Source organism: Urtica dioica, chromosome 7, assembly GCF_054948205.1.
Source record: "Urtica dioica subsp. dioica isolate 48M chromosome 7, U.dioica_male_clone48M_v1_H2, whole genome shotgun sequence".
NCBI lineage: Eukaryota > Viridiplantae > Streptophyta > Magnoliopsida > Rosales > Urticaceae > Urtica > Urtica dioica.
In genome coordinates this window covers 1241980-1259993 of record NC_142762.1, presented here as the reverse complement: position 1 = coordinate 1259993, position 18014 = coordinate 1241980, and the positions used below count along the sequence as shown (strand labels likewise).

The 18014-nt window shown below is 50.3% G+C and overlaps 1 protein-coding gene across 1 annotated transcript; it reads right to left on the bottom strand.

Annotated features, from left to right (window-relative positions):
* Positions 1-130: 130 nt before the first annotated feature.
* LOC149390079 (uncharacterized) lies at positions 131-1028 on the bottom strand. Its single transcript, XM_089618941.1, has 2 exons — positions 599-1028; positions 131-523 (listed from the first exon to the last, which is right to left on the bottom strand). Exons 1-2 carry the CDS (start codon positions 962-964, stop codon positions 131-133), a joined length of 759 nt encoding a protein of 252 aa, XP_089475067.1. The 5' UTR covers positions 965-1028.
* Positions 1029-18014: the final 16986 nt, after the last annotated feature.

The following is an 18014-nucleotide window of genomic DNA, read 5'->3' as shown; positions in this document are numbered from 1 at the left end:
CATTCTCCTTCGCGGTCGCGTCCTGGACCCGTATGGCCGCCTCATAGCGAGCCACCTCCTGCGCGAGGTCCCAGTCGTCCTCCAAGTCTATCTTAGATCGCACGGCATCGTCCTTCTCCTCGATGAGGGTCTACACCTCCGCCTGCAGATAATCCCTCTCCTTCTCGGCCCTGACCCGAGAGATCTCGCTAGCCGATAGTTGAGCGTGGACGATGCTCAGCTCCTCATACCGGCTCGAGAGTGCCGCCTGGAGTTTCCTCTTCTTCCCTAAGAAGGTGTCAGCCGCCTGCTCCGCCTTCTCCCGGGACGCCTGATCGACCATGCGAAGCGATTTCTCGGCCGCCGATTCCCCGCGAACTCGGTCCAACTCCTCCTCGAGCGCTTGAAACTCTCGGGCAGTACGGACCCTCGCTAGAGCGGCAGCATGGGCGGCCACCGCGCTCTCCTTGTCCTTCTCCATGATCTGCATGCGCCGCAACAGGTCCCGGAGAATGCGGTCACTCCGCTCTTGGCGTGCGAGCATCTGTGGGAGCAAGTGATATAAGAATAATCCGAATAAGTATAATGATTACACATGAGACGAGCAAACGAATCATACCTTACGGGCATCTCCGATCCCATTTTGGAAATGCTCAAGGTCGCTCGTCGTCAGTAGACCCTTGAAATCTTGCAGAGAGGTTTCAAGGATCCCTCGGGAGCACTGGTCCCTCAGCTCTGCCGCCTCCGCTAGGAGCATCGAATCCATGCTGTCCGGCACCGCCGATGTGTGGGCACGCTTGTGGCCGGAGGGTGATCCGAAGGAGGTTGACGACGACGGTCGCTTGTTGGAAGAGATCGCCTCATTCCTCGCCCGTGGTGGCGACCCCCCGTGGCGAGCCTCGGCTCGGGGATGAGCCGCGGTCGTAGCTTCGGCGGTAGGTGCCACTCTCGGCACTTGTGTGCGCGGTCGATGTCGTCGGGCCATGGTATCTGCAAAGGAGAAAGGGTGTCAGTCGGTTAGAACGTAACGATATGCATAGGACAACGAAACGTGCGATAACGCGAAAGCGTATGCATGGCTAGTACCCCCCGCATCGGGGGGAGGGGCAGACGAACCCCCCGCCTCTGATTCAGGATCCTCCACAACCTCCGCATCGGGGCCAGGGTGTGGAGGAACGTCGCCGCCCGGCACGAACCACCCAGTCCTCGCCATTAGGTCCGGGGACTCGAACAATGACCCCTGCCGCCTCGAGTCCGGGATTACCTTGATCGCGGCTACGAGTTCGGAATCCTCGGCGTCCCCGACGGGGGAAAAGTCGGTCGCTGGCCCGAACGATAAATGTGCCGCCCCGAAGGCCGACTCAGACACCCACACCCAAGGGTACCGATGCTTCGAGGTAACCTTGGTAACGATGGAGATGCGCTTCCGAGGGAACGCTGAGTAGAAACTTGGTTTCCCCGGGACCCCGCGAACGACCACGAGATCTTGAATATCGTCTGCGGTGATCGCCCTTTTCTTTGCTCGATAGAGTCATGTGGCACGGAGCGACTACCCGATAAAAGGACGGAGACATCTGTGACGCGTGCACCCCCAACCGAATCAATAGCTCTTGGATCACCGGCTGGAAGGGTAACCGTAGCCCTCTATGAAGGCTCGCCTTGTGAATGGCGGCATGTCCCTTCCGGGAGCGAGTAGGAAGATCGTCGGGTAACGGTCGCAGGATTGACACTGAGTCCGGGATACCATAACGCCTCCTCAGGCTCGTGAAGCTGGCGATCGAGAGCGAACTCGGAATGTCACCGCCCTAGTAGTCGAGGCCGCCACGTGTTGCCGACTCTCCGATCGGGAAGGATAGGGCCCGCATTTCCTCCCGTGGGGTTGAGGAAAGCGTCGCCGCAGGTGTGGCGTGGTGGCACGACGGGCCGCTAGAGAGCTCGGCGGTTGAAGCGTCACGGTCGCCTGGTCGGACTGGTCGGCTCCTCTCGGCCCCGGCGTGGCCGCCCAGGTGCGCGCCTGGCTGCCGGCCGGCTAAGCCACCTCCGTCGGGCCGACCCAGGCCCTGACCGGCCGTGACCCCCCCTGCGTGTGCGTCCAGCCCGAGGACCCAGCCCACCTCCTAGCTGGTTAGCTCCTCCACGCGTGGGCCCGATCCGGGCGATCCCTCGCCCTCAGCACATGCCTCCAGCTCGTCAGCCCGGCCCGGCCCCCGGTCGGCTGGGCCCTCGGCCCGTGAGTCCCACCCGGGCGTCCCGGTACTCGCCCCGTGCGCGTCCAGCCTGGCGGCCCGGCCCGACTCCTGGCCGGTCGGGCCATCCTCGCGCGCGTCCAGCCCGGCGGCCTGGCCCGGCGCCTGGCCGGTTAGGTACTCCTCACACGCGTCCAGCCCGGCGGCCCGGCCCTGCGCCTGGCCGGTTAGGCCCTCCTCGTGCACGCCTGGCCCGGCGGCCCGGCCCGGCTCCTGGCCGGTGAGGGCCTCCTCGCGCGCGTCCAACCAGCGGCCCGGCCAGGCTCCTGGCCGGCAAGGTCCTCATCACGCAGGCCCGGCCCAGGTGGGCCTAGGGTTTGCCCAGGCGTTGGCCGAGTCACCGCCCCCCGGCCGGCATTGTCCGGCCGGCGTTCCTCGTCTCCGGCGCCGGCGTCCCCGCCAGCAGCGCCGCCCGCCTCCCGTCGGCCTCCACCAGTGCGCCCCCCTCGAGAGAGGTCGGGTCCAAGCTACCTGGGCCACCCACGCCACCGCTCACCTGCCAGACAGCCCCGGCGTCGCCACCAGGGGCTGACGCGACGCCCCCGGCTCCCGGCTCGACCGACGCGACTTCTCCCGGGGCAGGCGCTCCACCAGCGCCACTGGGGTCTCCTCCGGTGACGCCCCCAGCGCAGACGAGGCCGACGAGGGCCGGCGCACCTTCGCCCGAGCCTGCCTCGCCGAGCGCGCCTCCACCCAGGGCCGACGCGATGCCCCCGGCGCTCGGCTCGACCAGTGCGACTTCTCCCGGGGCAGGCGCTCCACCAGCACCACTGGGGTCTCCTCCGGCGACGCCCCTAGTGCAGACAAGGTCGACGAGGGCCGGCGCACCTTCGCCCAAGCCCGCCTCACCGAGTGCGCCTCCACCGTGGCCGCGCGCGTCCCCAGCGCCGCTGGGGTCTCCTCCGGCGATGCCTCCAGCGCAGACGAGGCCGACGAGGGTCGGCACACCTTCGCCTGAGCCCGCCTTGTCGAGCACGCCTCCACCAAGGCCGCACGTGTCCCCAACGCCGTCTGGGTCTCCCCCGGCGACGCCCCCGGCGCAGACGAAGCCGGCGAGGGCCGGCGCACCTTCGCCCAAACCTGCCTCACCGGGCGCACCTCGACCCTGACCGGCCCTGCCCTTCTCGGCGCCCGGCACCCCTGGGCCGGCATCCCCCTGACGGAAAGGGCCGTCCCCGGTGCGCGTGTCCTCCTCCTCATTGGCCAGCCATGCTGCGACTGATTGAAAATTGCCCCCGGTCATCTCTGCCACTTGGTTGCTCGAAGAACGTAAAGGCGGCACGTTGTGGGAAACCAAGGGAGATGAAAATTGCGCCAAAAAATCGTCTAAGTTTACGTCTTGATTCCCGAGCAAAGGGAAGAGGTCATCTTCGATGGACCCACACCCCGACAAGTGGTTGGTAGGGTCCATTGACACGTGCAACGAGACAAGACAAAAAGTGACCGGAGAAAAGAAAAAATAATAATTAAAGGGTTTCGAACAAACCTTTTCACAACGGGCTGCTCCGGTGGGCCGGCGACGACGAGAATCTTGAGTTTACCGCAAGAGTTTCACTCGGCAGTAAACTCGGGGGGCTAATGTTATCGACCTGACCCCGATCGCGGCCGAACGAAGGCAAAGCGACGTCAAAACGTGTCTCGGTAGCTCGTCCCGGCCATTGGCCGGCCCTAGGGCCAGCCTCGGCCAATGGCCGGCCCAAATAGCCTTGGCCATTGGCCGGCCCAAAGGCCAGCCTCGGCCAATGGCCGAGCCAAGCTACCCCCGGCCATTGGGCGGCCCTAGGGCCAGCCTCGGCCAATGGCCGACCCAAGTTGCCTCGGCCATTGGCCGGCCCAAGGGCCAGCCTCGGCCAATGGCTAAGCCAAGCTACCCCCGGCCATTGGCCGGCCCTAGGGCCAGCCTCGGCCAATGGCCGACCCAAATTGCCTCGGCCATTGGCCGGCCCAAGGGTCAGCCTCGGCTAATGCCCGAGCCAAGCTACCCCCCGCCATTGGCCGACCCTAGGGCTAGCCTCGGCCAATGGCCGACCCAAATAGCCTCGGCCATTGGCCGGCCCAAGGGCCAGCCTCGGCCAATGGTCGAGCCAAGCTACCACCGGCCATTGGCCGGCCCTAGGGCCAGCCTCGGCCAATGGCCGGCCCAAATAGCCTTGGCCATTAGTCGGCCCAAGGGCCAGGCTCGGCCAATGGTCGAGCCAAGGCTATCCTCGGCCAAGGGGTTGCCCAAAACACCCCTTGGTCGCCTATAAATACCGAGGTCCCTCCCTTGGTCCCGGTAATCTGAATTTGATTACTGAAACGCTGTCGAACTCGTAGGTCGCTCATTTCTCTCAAGTCTCGGCCTCTAAACACCTAAACCCTCTACATTCTACCTCAACCATACTAATGTTGAGCGTCGGAGAGGTAAACAGAGGCAACCCCTCTGTTTCCCCTTTGTAGTTCACGTATCGTCTACTGCTTTTCAGGTATCGAGACGACGTGAGCTTCATCCACAGCTAAGGGACGACTTGGGATACCAAGTTCGACACGCTCGAGCCGAAGTGAGACCACTTGGTCCGGCCTTGGGTCTAACCACTTTGGGAAATTCTAACAAAAAAATGTGACTTGTTAGCTCCTCGTCAATACATTGTTTCTAACTTATTCACAAGCGACAAAGGCGTTGTGGAAACAATAGCTAGAAGGGTAAATTGGTAATTTCATAAATCCCGACTAGCTGATAGATAATATTCAGTGGATCCACTCATTACAATTAGGTTGAATACTTGAGTAGAAAATAAATTCATTTGAACCGATAGATTTTTACTGTCTACTCTTTAGTGGAGTCAGTTGACATTAAGCTAAACTTGGAAAAGGTTTGTGAATTTTTGAGTCAAAGTGTTTTAGCTCAAGCTTTGTTCATTTGGATCCATGAGGTCACTATCACAAATCATATCGAGTAGGAATAGTTAAACTAGAAGCTAAGTCAAAACAAGAACGAGACAAGTTTTACGAAAATTGTCTAAAGGGTATTTTTGTCTTTTAGGACATAGGACGGAATGAATGTCAATAAATTTTTTGACATTGTCATATGATGACAAATGAAACTTAAACCACTCGGGCATGAATAGTTTATTCGGCCTTGAAGATTAATTTCATTTCATAGAATTTTACTTGAAAATTCTTAATGGGCCTTTTCTTATGTTGTCATGAACAAATGAAGAAAAATCTAGAAACCCATTCTAGAAGCCTTGCACGTTCAACCCAAGGAAAAGAAGGCTGAATTTCATTCATGCCATAGTGTGAAAGAGAGTTTATTTTTTACATTAATGTATGAACATACTTGCCAAAAGAAAAAGAGGAAACAAATTTCCTCTAGGAGGAAACTATGATGGGCGGCCAAGGCAAGCAAAAGAGGAAACAATTTTGCTTCTAGAAGGCTCAAGTCACACGCCCAAAATGAGAACGAGAAAGAGGAAATATTTACTCATGAATATGTGATATTCTATAGAGGAGGAAACTACCTTATTGAAGGTAAAGCCTCTCCTATAAATAGAGCCCCCATTCTTCTCATTTCATTAATCCCAAGTTTTAGAGATTTGAGAGCTTCTCTCTCTAGCTTTGCCGCCCCCCCTCCTTTTGTCTCTAGTTTTCTTTCGTTTTTGTTTTGGCACCTAGGTCCACACTTGACCTAGTGTTTTGCTCTTCGACTCCAAGACTTGTTCTTGAGTCGTCTTGTTTAAAAAGTGCCCACTCACTAATTCCTTTTTTCTCGAGTGATTTTAGTGATAGAAACTGGTTGCTCGAGTTCCCGAGGAAAGAAGAGAGACGTGCTGCGAGGGGAGACGAACGTTTCAATCTTCTGAAGGCTTCTCAACGTTCAAGCTTCTAAAAGGTTAGTAAATTTATAATGCTCATAACAGTTTTTAATTTATATGTACTTGCTCTTTGTCTAGGTTAGTAAAATCGTTTGACTTGTTTTAAAGAAATTTTTTAAAGTTTCGCTGCTTGATCGAAGCGTTAAACTTTTTCTTAACCCTAGATAAATTCCAACAATTGCATCATTGTGTGGATGTATTACTCGCTTAGCCTCCTCATTGGTGAATTGTATCGTCTCGTATGGTACGGACGAAGGTTCCTCATAGGTGAGGTTAACCTTCCTGGTAAGGTCTTCTCGAGAGGTAGACCTAAGGAGCTTTTTCCTTTGCCGGGTTGAATCCCCGTCTTGCAGGCCACCTAGTATGGTGGTGACGACGTGGAGTTGTGTGTCGGCCGTAGCTGCGACCGTGGCGTGGTCGATGTTAGTGTTGGTTCCTCCACCCTTCCTATGTTGTGGCCTATCGTTGGTGGGCAGCACCTATCATTCGGAGAACAAACTCTTTGAGCTCGCCTCTTTGGATCAATGTCTCAATCTGTCACTTGAGCTCAAAGAATTGAGCGGTCATATGACCATATCCTGGTGCAACTCACAATAACGGCACCGATCGCGAGATGTGGGGTCGCCTTTCATTGGAGTTGGAGTGGTGAATTTATCACGTGCTGCAACTTAGATTCGGTCTACTGGGGCGTTCAAAGATGTGAAATATGAATAGTCTCTGAAATTGTTCGCAAGACGCGGCTTTTGAGACGTAGAGGGTCGGCAATCGGAAGCTTGACCTCCCTTATTCACTTTCTTTTGGGGGTTGCCCTGCTCATTGTCGGACTCGTCTCGACGGCGGGAGTTTTGATTATTGCTACTACGGCGGTCGAGGTAATCTTCAACCCCATGAATGTCTTGGCTCGGTTCATTAACTCGGCTATTGTAGCAGGAACTCTGCCTACGATGGACTTTAAGAAGTCCCCATTGCGCAAGCTCTTGATGATGGCTGTTATTGCGTCACTGTCATCGAAGTGGTCGGCCTTGTTCGATTCCGCGGTGAACCGAGTGAGATACTATCTCAAGGACTCGTTATTCTCTTGCCTGATTGACCTTATGTACATCTTGGTTTTCTTTTGAACCATCGATGTAGCAAATCGTGCTAGGAACATGTACTTTAGGTCTTTGAATGATTGGATGCTCCCTGATCTTAAATTCTTGAACCACTCAAAACCGGGTCCGGTGAGGGTAAGACTAAAAGCTTGGCGTAGAGCTGTTGGAAATGATCTAGGGTTTAAGAAAAAGTTTAACGCTTCGGTAAGCGGCGTAATTTTAAAAAATTTCTTTTACAAGTAAAACAGTTTTTACTAACCTAGACAAAGAGCAAGCACATGTAAATAAAAAACTAATATGAGCATAAAAGATTACTAACCTTTTGGAAGCTTGAACATTGAGAAGCTTTTGGAAAAGGTTGCAACGTTCGTCTCCCCGCGCAGCACGTCTCTCTTCCTTCCTCGGGAACTCGAGCAACCACTAAAGTTTCTATCACATGAATCACTCGAGAAAGAAAGGAATTAGTGTGTGGGCACTTTTAAACACGACGACTCGAGAACAAGTCTCAAAGTCGAAGAGCTAAAACCACTAGGTCAAATGAGGACCTAGGTGCCAAAACAAAAACGAAAAATAACTAGAGAGAGAGAGAGAGGAGAAATCGGCCACAAGGTCTAGAGAGAGAGTCTCTCAATCTCTAACTTATGTGGAATGAATGAAATGAGAGGAATGAGGTGGGTATTTATAGGAGGAGGATTACCTTCAAAAGGTAGTTTCCTCATACCCCTTGCACGTCCAAATGAGCTTCTAGAAGCCTTTGGATTTGTTTCCTCATTTGCTTTCTCTCTTAGTTGGCCGAAATTGCACTTTCCTTCTAGAGGAAATTTGTTTCCTCTTTTTTCTTTTGGGAAGTATCTTCATACATTAATGCAGAAAATAAACTCTCTTTCCCACTATGGCATGAATGAAAGTCAGCCTTATTTTCCTTGGGTTGGACGAAATTTGAGCTTCTAGAAGGAGCTTCTAGATGTTTCTTCATTTGTTCATGACAACATAAGAAAAACCCGTTAAGAATTTTCAAGTAAAATTCTATGAAATGAAATTAATCCTCAAGGCCCAAATTCTTTAAGTTGGCTGTGTGATTTTAATTTCATTTGTCATCATATGACAATGTCAAAAAATTTATTGACATTCATTTCATCCTATGTCTAAAAAGACAAAAATACCCTTTTGACAATTTTCACAAAACTTGTCTCGTTCTTGTTTTGACTTAGCTTCTAGTTTAACTATTCCTACTCGATATGATTTGTGACAGTGACCTCATGGATATAAATGAACAAAGCTTGAGCTAAACACTTGGACTCAAAAGTTCACAAACCTTTTCCAAGTTTAGCTTAATGTCAACTGACTCCACTAAAGAATTCCATATCTATAAGAACTTCACAAAGTTATTCATGACATTCTCGAAACTTAGTACTTCACCAATAGGCCTTGTTCGGAATCACATAGTGAGTCCGAACTCTGACTTTCTCAAATGAGAATACGTAAGGTGTGGAATGGCATGTCTCATTTCAGGATTAAGGTAAGCACGATGCAATTCATACGTAGTGACTTCGAGACATAAGAGGTTAAATGGTTTGTTCTTATCTTGTCTCTAGAAGTGCACTGGTCAATTCAGTACCTTCGGAAGATACCTAGAAGAACTATAGAGTCACCAACTCTCAATGCCCATAACCAGACATCATAGATTCTCCTAACAATCGTACTGAGGTCAATAGCCCTTTGACCCTTAGATTGCGAATATATCGTTTTAAGCAAACTACGAAGAGTTTGTTCATGCAAATCTACATTTGTCTCTTCGTAAGTTGTTAAGTTTGTTTACGGACTGAAGACTAATGTTTTATCATAAAGCTTCAAGCAGACAAGGAGGAATGAATGAACGTTTCAAATTTTTATTAATGAATAAGTAATTACAAGAAAGAGTCTTCATGAGACTTTATTACATCAAATGTACAAAATAAAGACTACAACTTTTCTTGTGGGCACCATTGACAACAAGAGCCCCATGTGAGACACCCTGCATCATCATCCAAGTTTTGTAGTGTTGGATGTGATAAGTGGGATCGGTTTTTCCACAATAGAGAGGGAGATTCGGGAGTTTGTAGTTTCCCGTGCACACCTCAGCGATGATTTGGGCGGCGAACGGCGAGGAGTGTTCTTCTACGATCCCGTATGTGTCACCGACCAAGCCGCCTTCATGTAGATCATGCACTTTATTGCGAAGATTGTGAATAATGGTGACGACGTCAAGACCAGTGTTCGGGGTCACTCCCTGTTGGGGATGAGTTACCTGGTGCCTTTCATTCGACCTTTGTGCTGTGGCGGGGTCCCCATTGATTGGGGCCGTGGGGTTGTGACCCTGGCGGGCACTCAACCTCTCTCGTAGATCTTCACCATGGTTGTTCCATTGGGCGGTAAGCCAATCCCTTAGGCCAGGGTCAGTGGCATGGTGGCGTGAGCTTCAAGGAACACGCGTCACTCGCCGATTTGCTTGACCTTCCCTGACATTTCCTCTCTGACGAAGTCGGTCATGGGCTAAACGTCGAGAAGTCTCCTCTTGGGACTTGGGAGGAAACAGGTATCGCCTTTGTCTTAGGTAGTGGATTCGAAGGACCGGCTTCGATCTCTACGGGGAGTTCCCCGTCTTTAGTTACAGAAGTCTCGATATTCGCCGAAATCTCCAAGCCCTCGTAGTCAAGATCGTAGTGATATCCTTGGTCTACGAAGTCTTTGGGTTCCCGTTGAGGAACACCTTGCATAGGTTCCTTGCCCGCCAGTTGGCGGTGGTTCCTTACATTGGTCGCCCTTAGTTGGCGGATCTTCTCCTCCATCTCAAGGATGCGGTTATCGTGGCTATCCTGAGGTGGAGATGGTGAGGGAGTGTGACTCTCGTCGTTGAGAGAGTCCCCGTCGCCATGCACTCAGGAGCGCAAGAAGTATTTCTTCATTCCGGTTGCGTTCTCAGGGTTGTTCACGCCGTCAGAACGAACGGGTGGTTGATCGATCATGTCGTTCCCAAGTCGAGAAAGAAGAGGTCGTGTTGTAGAAGGGATTTCGGACTGTATATGTCGGGAAGTCCCCTCCTTCTAGCACCAAAATGTTGTCGCATGAAAATGAATAACGATTTAAAACCTCGAGCGGTTTGATCCAAGGCTAGACCAAGTGATCGCGCTCGGGCCAAAAATGTGAACTCGAAGGCTGAGTTGCACCCTCGAGACCCTGATGTGTGTATTGGAGGGTGTGACCGTGCCAAATGTTGGCTGCCTATGTACCCGTAGTCCGGGATCAGGTTAGTACGTAGTTCAATGTAGGTGTGGAGGCTATCTTGGACTCGGATGTTGAGAATCTAAGACTTTAGAGAAGGACCCGGTTCGTAGCTTAGAGTTCTAACTCAAGGGCCAAGAAGCTGGGACGCAACATGTGCATTCTCGGATTTCTGAGCCGAGCCGGGAGAGGAGGAGAGAGAGCTCTTGGACTTTCTTAAGAGAATGGTGAGAGAAGAGAGAAGAGAGAATTCTCCCAAAATCTCCAAATCAAGGTCCCCCTCAAGTGAAGAGGAGGTGGGTATTTATAGGCTTGGAGGAGGCCTTGGGCCGGCCCCATTCAGGGCCACCAGATGGGGTGTGGCGTGCGTGCGGGGGCCGCATCCTCGGCCAGGGCGCGGGGCGCGCGAGGCGAGACGCCTGGCCAGGCCCGGGTCGTACGCGGACGTGAGGCCCTACAAGTGACAAAGGAGTTAGGGAAATAACAACTAAGAGGGTAAAATGGTAATTTTATAAATCCCATCTAGTTGATGATATTCATGAAGGGTAAACATAGATAATATTCAATGGAACCACTCATCGCAATTAAGTAGAATTTTGAGTAGAAAATATATTCATTTGAACCGAGAGATTTTCAGTGTAAACTCTTTAGTGGAGTCAGTTGACATTAAGCTAGAACTTGGAAAAGGTTTGTGAACTTTTGAGTCCAAGTATGCTAGCTCAAGCTTTGTTCATTTGGATCCATGAGGTCACTACCACAAATCATCATTAGAGTAGGATTAGTTAAACAACAAACCTAAGTAAAAACAGGTTCAAATGTTGAACTAGACAAGTTTTACGAAAATTGTCTAAAGGGTAATTTTGTCTTTTTTGACATAGGATGGTATTAATATCAATAAATAAGTTTTTTTGACATTGTCATATGATGACAATAAATTCTAGTCACACGGCTACATTAGTGTATTGGGCCTTGAGGATTGAATTTTATTTCATGGAATTTTATGTGAAAATTCTACATGGGTGTTTCTTATATTGTCATGAACAAATAAAGAAACATCTAGAAGAGTGTTCTAGAAGCACCAAACCGTCCAACATCAAGAGGAAAAGAGAGTTTATTTTGTGCATTGATGTACGAAGATACTTGCCAAAAGAAAAAGAGGAAACAAATTTCCTCTATGAGGAAACATAGTGGGCGGCCAAGAGAGAGGAAAAACAATTGAGGAAACAAATCCAAGTGCCTTAGTGACACATGTGTTGGAATTGATCTAGGGTTTAAGAAAAAGTTTAACGCTTCGGGTAAGCGGCGGAATTTTAAAAATTTTCTTTTGACAAGTAAAACAATTTTACTAACCTAGACAAAGAGCAAACACATGTAAATATAAACTATTATGAGCACATATAATTTACTAACCTTTTTAGAAGCTTGAACGTTGATGAGCCTTTGGAAGGTTGAAAACGTTCGTCTCCCTCGCAGCACGTCTTTCTTCTTTCCTCGCCATCTCGAGCAACCACGAAAGTTTCTATCACTATAATCACTCGAGAAAAATAGGAATTAGTGTGTGGGCACTTTTAAACACTAGGACTCAAGAACAAGTCTCAAAGTCGAAGAGCTAAACTCGCTAGGTCAAGTGAGGACCTAGGTGCCAAAACAAAAATGAAAAGAACTAAGAGAGAGAAGGAGAGATGGGCGGCCAAGCTAGCGAGAGAAGCTCTCAATCTCTAAAACTTGGGATGAATGAAATGAGAAGAATAACGCCCCTATTTATAGGAGAGGCTTTACCTTCAATAAGGTAGTTTCGTCTTCTATAGAATATCACATATTCATGAGCAAAATTGCCTTATGTCCCTTTCTCATTTGGGCAGCCAAGGGGGCTTCTAGAAGGCTTGAATTTGTTTCCTCTTTTCCTCCATTGCCTTGCTTGACCGATTACCCTCCTTCCACATAGAGGAAATTTGTTTCTTCTTTTTCTTTTGGCAAGTATCTTCATACATTAATGCACAAAATAAACTCTCTTTCACATTAGGGCTGCACGAAATTTAGTCTCCCATTTCCTTGGGTTGGACGGCCAAAAGGCTTCTAGAAAGCCTTTCTAGATTTTTCTTTACTTGTTCATGACAACATAAGAAAAGCCATTAAGAATTTTCAAATAAAATTCTATGAAATGAAATTAATTCACAAGGCCCAATGAACACATCATGGCCGAGTGATTTAAGTCATCATATGACCATGTCAAAAAATTTATTGACATTCATTTCATGCCATGTCCAAAAAGACAAAATTACCCTTTTGACAATTTTCGTAAAACTTGTCTCGTTCTTGTTTTGACTCAGCTTCTAGTTTAACTATTCCTACTCGATATGATTTGTGACAGTGACCTCATGGATCCAAATGAAGAAAGCTTGAGCTAAATACTTGGACTCAAAAGTTCACAAACTGTTGTCGCTCGTTTTCGGACAACGATTTAGAAGCCTCAAGTGGTTTGACCCAAGGCCGGACCAAGTGGTCTCGCTTTGGCTTGAGTGTGTCGGACTCTATATCACGAGTCTCCCCTTTGATGGTCCTTGAGTTCTCCAACACACATGAAAAAGATAAGAGAAACGTGAACTAAGAAGCGAAAACAGAGGGGGTGCCTCTGTTTACCTCTCCGACGCTCAACATTAGTGGGATTGATGTGGAGTATAGAGGTTTTAGAGGGTGAGAGGCCAAAAATGAGCGAAACGAGTGAAGTATGAGTTCGACAGCATTTCAGGACTCAAAGATGGATTACCTTTAGGAGAGGGAGGACCTCTGTATTTATAGGCGAGCAAGGGGTGTTTTGGGCAACCCCTTGGCCGAGTGAGTCTTTGGGTCGGCCATTGGCCGCCAGAAGGGTTTGGGCCGGCCAATGGCCAGGTGAACTTGGGTCGGCCATTGGACGGCTGAAGGGTTTGGGCCGGCTGAAGGCGTGAAACTTGAGTCGGCCATTGGCCGGCCAAATGTTTGGGCCGGCCAATGGCCGAGTGAAACTTGAGTCGGCCATTGGCTGACCAAAGGTTTAGGCCGGCCAATGGCTGAGTGAAACTTGAGTCGGCCATTGGCCGGCCAACGGCCGAGTGAAACTTGAGTCAGCCATTGGCCGGCCAAAGGTTTGGGCCAGCCAATGGCCGAGTCAACCTTGGGCCGGCCAATGGCCGAGTCATCCTTGGGCCGGCCATTGGTTTGGGCCGGCCAACAACCGAGGCAAGGTTTTGCCGTCCGGTGGCCGTCCGAGGCCTTACGCCGGTCATGTGTGTTGGAGTCACGCTTTTGTCCTCGTCGGTATGAGACGGGCCGATAACCTTAGCCCCCCAAGTTTCCGGTCGAGCGTGGGTCGAGTGGAAACTCAGTACTTGCGCTGACATGCGGATATGGGACAAACGCTCTCGGGTTTGTGAGCGCGCCGTAAAAGGGCTTTTGATGCATCGCGAGGGACGGCTTTTTTGCGTCGCGAGGGACGGCTTTTGCGCGTTGTGAGGGACGGCTTTTGCGCGTCACGTGGGATGGCTTTTGTGTGTCGCGAGGGATGGCTTTTGCGCGTCGTGAGGGACGGCTTTTGCGCGTCGTGAGGGACGGCTTTTGTGCGTCGCGAAGGACGACTTTAGCACGTCGCGATGGATGGCTTTTGCGCGTCGCGAGGGATGGCTTTTGTTGTCTTTTGTTTTGCGTGTCTTATGTTCTTGACACACTATCGTAATCGATTTGCATGGTGTTGTTGATGTGCGTCTTATTTTCTCGATTTGCCGACGAAGGCATAATGGATTCGCGCATCTTGTCGGTGCGTGGCGTATTTTCTCGACTTACCAATGAAGGCGTAATCGATTTGCACGGCTTTGTTGGTGGTGCGCTGCTTATTTTCTCGATTTACCAATGAATGCGTAATCGATTTGCACGTCTCGATGGTGCGCAGCTTATTTTCTCGACTTACCAACGAAGGCGTAATCGATTTGCATGGCCTGGTCCTTGGAAGGCCTCGGTGCCACATTGCGTGACCAGGTTTTCCGTGGACTTTGGCTAGACCAGTTTCGTCCGGCGGGCGCATGCCTTTAAAACCCATATGTGACTCGCTGCCTATTGGCGCACGAGCTGGGCGGCGAGCGTGAACATACCACCTCATGAACGTTGCACCCTTGGGTGCGCGTGTCATGTGATAGGCGGGGTTAGGTGTAGACTTGATCCCCCGGCGAGTGTGGCACCTTAGTGCACTGGTCACGTTTTTGGGTTGAGTCTCTTGGGTCGAGTCTTGTGCCCTTGTGAGCACGACGCCATGGCGCACGCGTCACATTTGGGGACTCAATTGGCCCATTCTTTCTCTCACGAGAGTGTCGTAAAGCGAATGTTGGTGCACTGTTAAGGGCGACTTAAGCACGTCGTTTAGGGATGATTTTTTGTTGCTTGTGAGACAGCATGTAGATTTACCCTTGAGTCTTGTGAGTCTACCGTTGACCGGTGACTCAAGAAGTTGTGCATGTTTGACACGAGGACATTTAAGTCGACTCGTGGGCTTGTGACTCAATTCGAAGAGTAAACTCAACTCGAGGAATTATGCGTAAAGTCGACGGGATATCTCGTTAATCGACCCGTGAATCGAGACTCGGCTCGACTTATGAACTCAACTCAAGGAGTTACTCGTAGAGTAGACAAGAGGGCTTGTCAGCCAGTTCGTGGACTCGGGACTCCACTCGAGGAGCGAACTCAACTTGAGGAGTCATGTGTAGAGTCAACACGAGGAGTCATCAGTCGACTCGTGGACTCGGAGCTCAACTCGAGAAGCGAACTCAACTCGAGGAGTTATGTGGAGAGTCAACACGAGGAGTCATCAGTCGACTCGTGGACTCGGAACTCAACTCAAGGAGTGACCTCAACTCGAGGAGTTATGTATTGAGTCGGCACGAGGACTTATCAGTCGACTCGTGGACCTGGAACTTTATTCAAGGAGCTAACTCAAATCGAGGAGTCACGTGTAGAGTCAATACGAGGAGTCATCATTCGACTCGTGGACTCGGAACTCAACTCGAGGAGTGACCTCAACTCGAGGAGTCATGTTTAGAGTCAGCACGAGGACTTATTAGTCGACTCATGGACTTGGAACTCAACTCGAGGAGTGAACTCAACTTGAGGAGTCATATGGAGTCAACACGAGGAGTCATCTGTCGGCTCGTGGACTCGAAACTCAACTCGAGGAGTGAACTCAACTCGAGGAGTTATGTGGAGAGTCAACACGAGGACTCATCAGTCGACTCGTGGACTCGGAACTCAACTCGAGGAGCGACCTCAGCTCGAGGAGTTATGTGGAGAGTCAACACGAGGAGTCATCAGTCGACTCGTGGACTCGGAACTCAACTCGAGAAGCGAACTCAACTCGAGGAGTTATGTGAAGAGTCAACACGAGGAGTCATCAGTCGACACGTGGATTCGGAAGTCAACTTGAGGAGTGACCTCAACTCGAGGAGTTATGTGTAGAGTCAACACGAGGAGTCATCAGTCAACTCGTGGACTAGGAACTCAACTCAAGTAGTGACGTCAACTCGAGGAGTTATGTATTGAGTCAGCACGAGGAATTATCAGTCGACTCGTGGACCTAGAACTCAATTCGAGGAGTGAACTCTACTCGAGGAGTTACTTGTAGAGTCAACACGAGGAGTCATCAGTCGATTCGTGGACTCGGAACTCAACTCGAGGAGTGACCTCAACTCGAGGAGTCATGTTTAGAGTCGGCACGAGGACTTATTAGTCGACTCATGGACTTGGAACTCAACTCGAGGAGTGAACTCAACTTGAGGAGTCATGTGGAGTCTACACGAGGAGTCATCAGTCGACTCGTGGACTCGGAACTCAACTCGAGGAGCGAACTCAACTCGAGGAGTTATGTGGAGAGTCAACACGAGGACTCATCAGTCGACTCGTGGACTCGGAACTCAACTCGAGGAGCGAACTCAACTCGAGGAGTTATGTGGAGAGTCAACACGAGGAGTCATCAGTCGAGTCATGGACTCGGAACTTAACTCGAGGAGCGAACTCAACTCGAGGAGTTATGTGGAGAGTCAACACAAGGAGTCATCAGTCGACTCGTGGATTCAGAACTCAACTTGAGGAGTGACCTCAACTCGAGGAGTTATGTGTAGAGTTAACACGAGGAGTCATCAGTCAACTCATGGACTCGGAACTCAACTCAAGGAGTGACCTCAACTCGAGGAGTTATGTATTGAGTCAGCACGAGGACTTATCAATCGACTCGTGGACCTGGAACTAAATTCGAGGAGCGAAGTCTACTCGAGGAGTTACGTGTAGAGTCAACACGAGGAGTCATCAGTCGACTCGTGGACTCGGAACTCAACTCGAGGAGTGACCTCAACTCAAGGAGTCATGTGTAGAGTCGGCACGAGGAGTTATCAGTCGACTCGTGGACTTGGAACTCAACTCGAGGAGTCATGTGTAGAGTTAACACGAGGAGTCATCAGTCGACTCGTGGACTCAGAACTCAACTCGAGGAGTTATGTATTAAGTCGGCACGAGGACTTATTAGTCGACTCGTAGAGTCGGAACTCAACTCGAGGAGTGACCTAAACTCGAGGAGTTATGTGTAGAGTCAACATGAGGAGTCATTAGTCGACTCGTGGACTCGGAACTCAACTAGAGGAGTGACCTTAACTCGAGGAGTTATGTGTAGAGTCAACATGAGGAGTCATCAGTCGACTCGTGGACTTGGGACTCAACTCGAGGAGTCATATGTAGAATCAACGCGAGGAGTCATCAGTCGACTCGTGGACTCGGAACTCAACTCGAGGAGTGAACTCAACTCGAGGAGTCATGTGGAGAGTCAACACGAGGAGTCATCAGTCGACTCGTGGACTCGGAACTCAACTCGAGGAGTCATGTGTAGAGTCGGCACGAGGACTTATCAGTCGACTCGTGGACTCGGAACTCAACTCGAGGAGTCATGTGTGGAGTCGACACGAGGAATTATTAGTCGACTCGTGGATGGAGATTGTTTCTCTTTGGGACCTCCGGCCTAACCATCGGCCCCTTGAGACTTTGTTATACTTTTTTGTTTTTGAGGGTTTCATTGAGTATTGCTCCCTATTAGCCCCTCGAGTTTCTTGTGTTTGTGAGATGAGAACCAGAAAACTCTCATGTAAGGGATATACAATAATACGTGAAAATGGGTGGAACAACTTTTTATTGCAATGAGAAGGTTGTTTACAGCTTTCCTTGACATTTGGATTTTTCAGAAAAAAGAAAATTACATGTTTGAAATGAAATGATCACAAAGTCGGGCAAGTTAGGCGTGAGTTTAACGGCGAAAGCTGTAACAATCGTAGCTACAAATTGTGGGAACTTGTTCTTTAGTAGATAAACCACACTCACCATCTCATTGCTCTCATGCCCTAGGTTTCTGAGCCATTGTCTGTCGTGGAGGTTGTCGTAGCGGTGATGATGTTTCCTTCCCCTTGACGAGTCGGGTGCTCAGTCGGGTTTGTCACCTTGCTAGCGCATGCCATGCATTCTTAGAGACCCCCGCCTCGAATCTGGGAATCAATTTGCTTTCTAAGCTGGTAGCATTCAGT

What these genes read in the sequence shown, in the direction of transcription:
- LOC149390079 (XM_089618941.1), bottom strand. Translation starts at nt 964, where the DNA reads ATGGCCCGACGACATCGACCGCGCACACAAGTGCCGAGAGTGGCACCT. An exon ending in GGATCGGAGATGCCCGTAAG is followed by an intron (nt 524 to 598) that starts GTATGATTCGTT and finishes TTGCTCCCACAG; the next exon opens with ATGCTCGCACGCCAAGAGCG.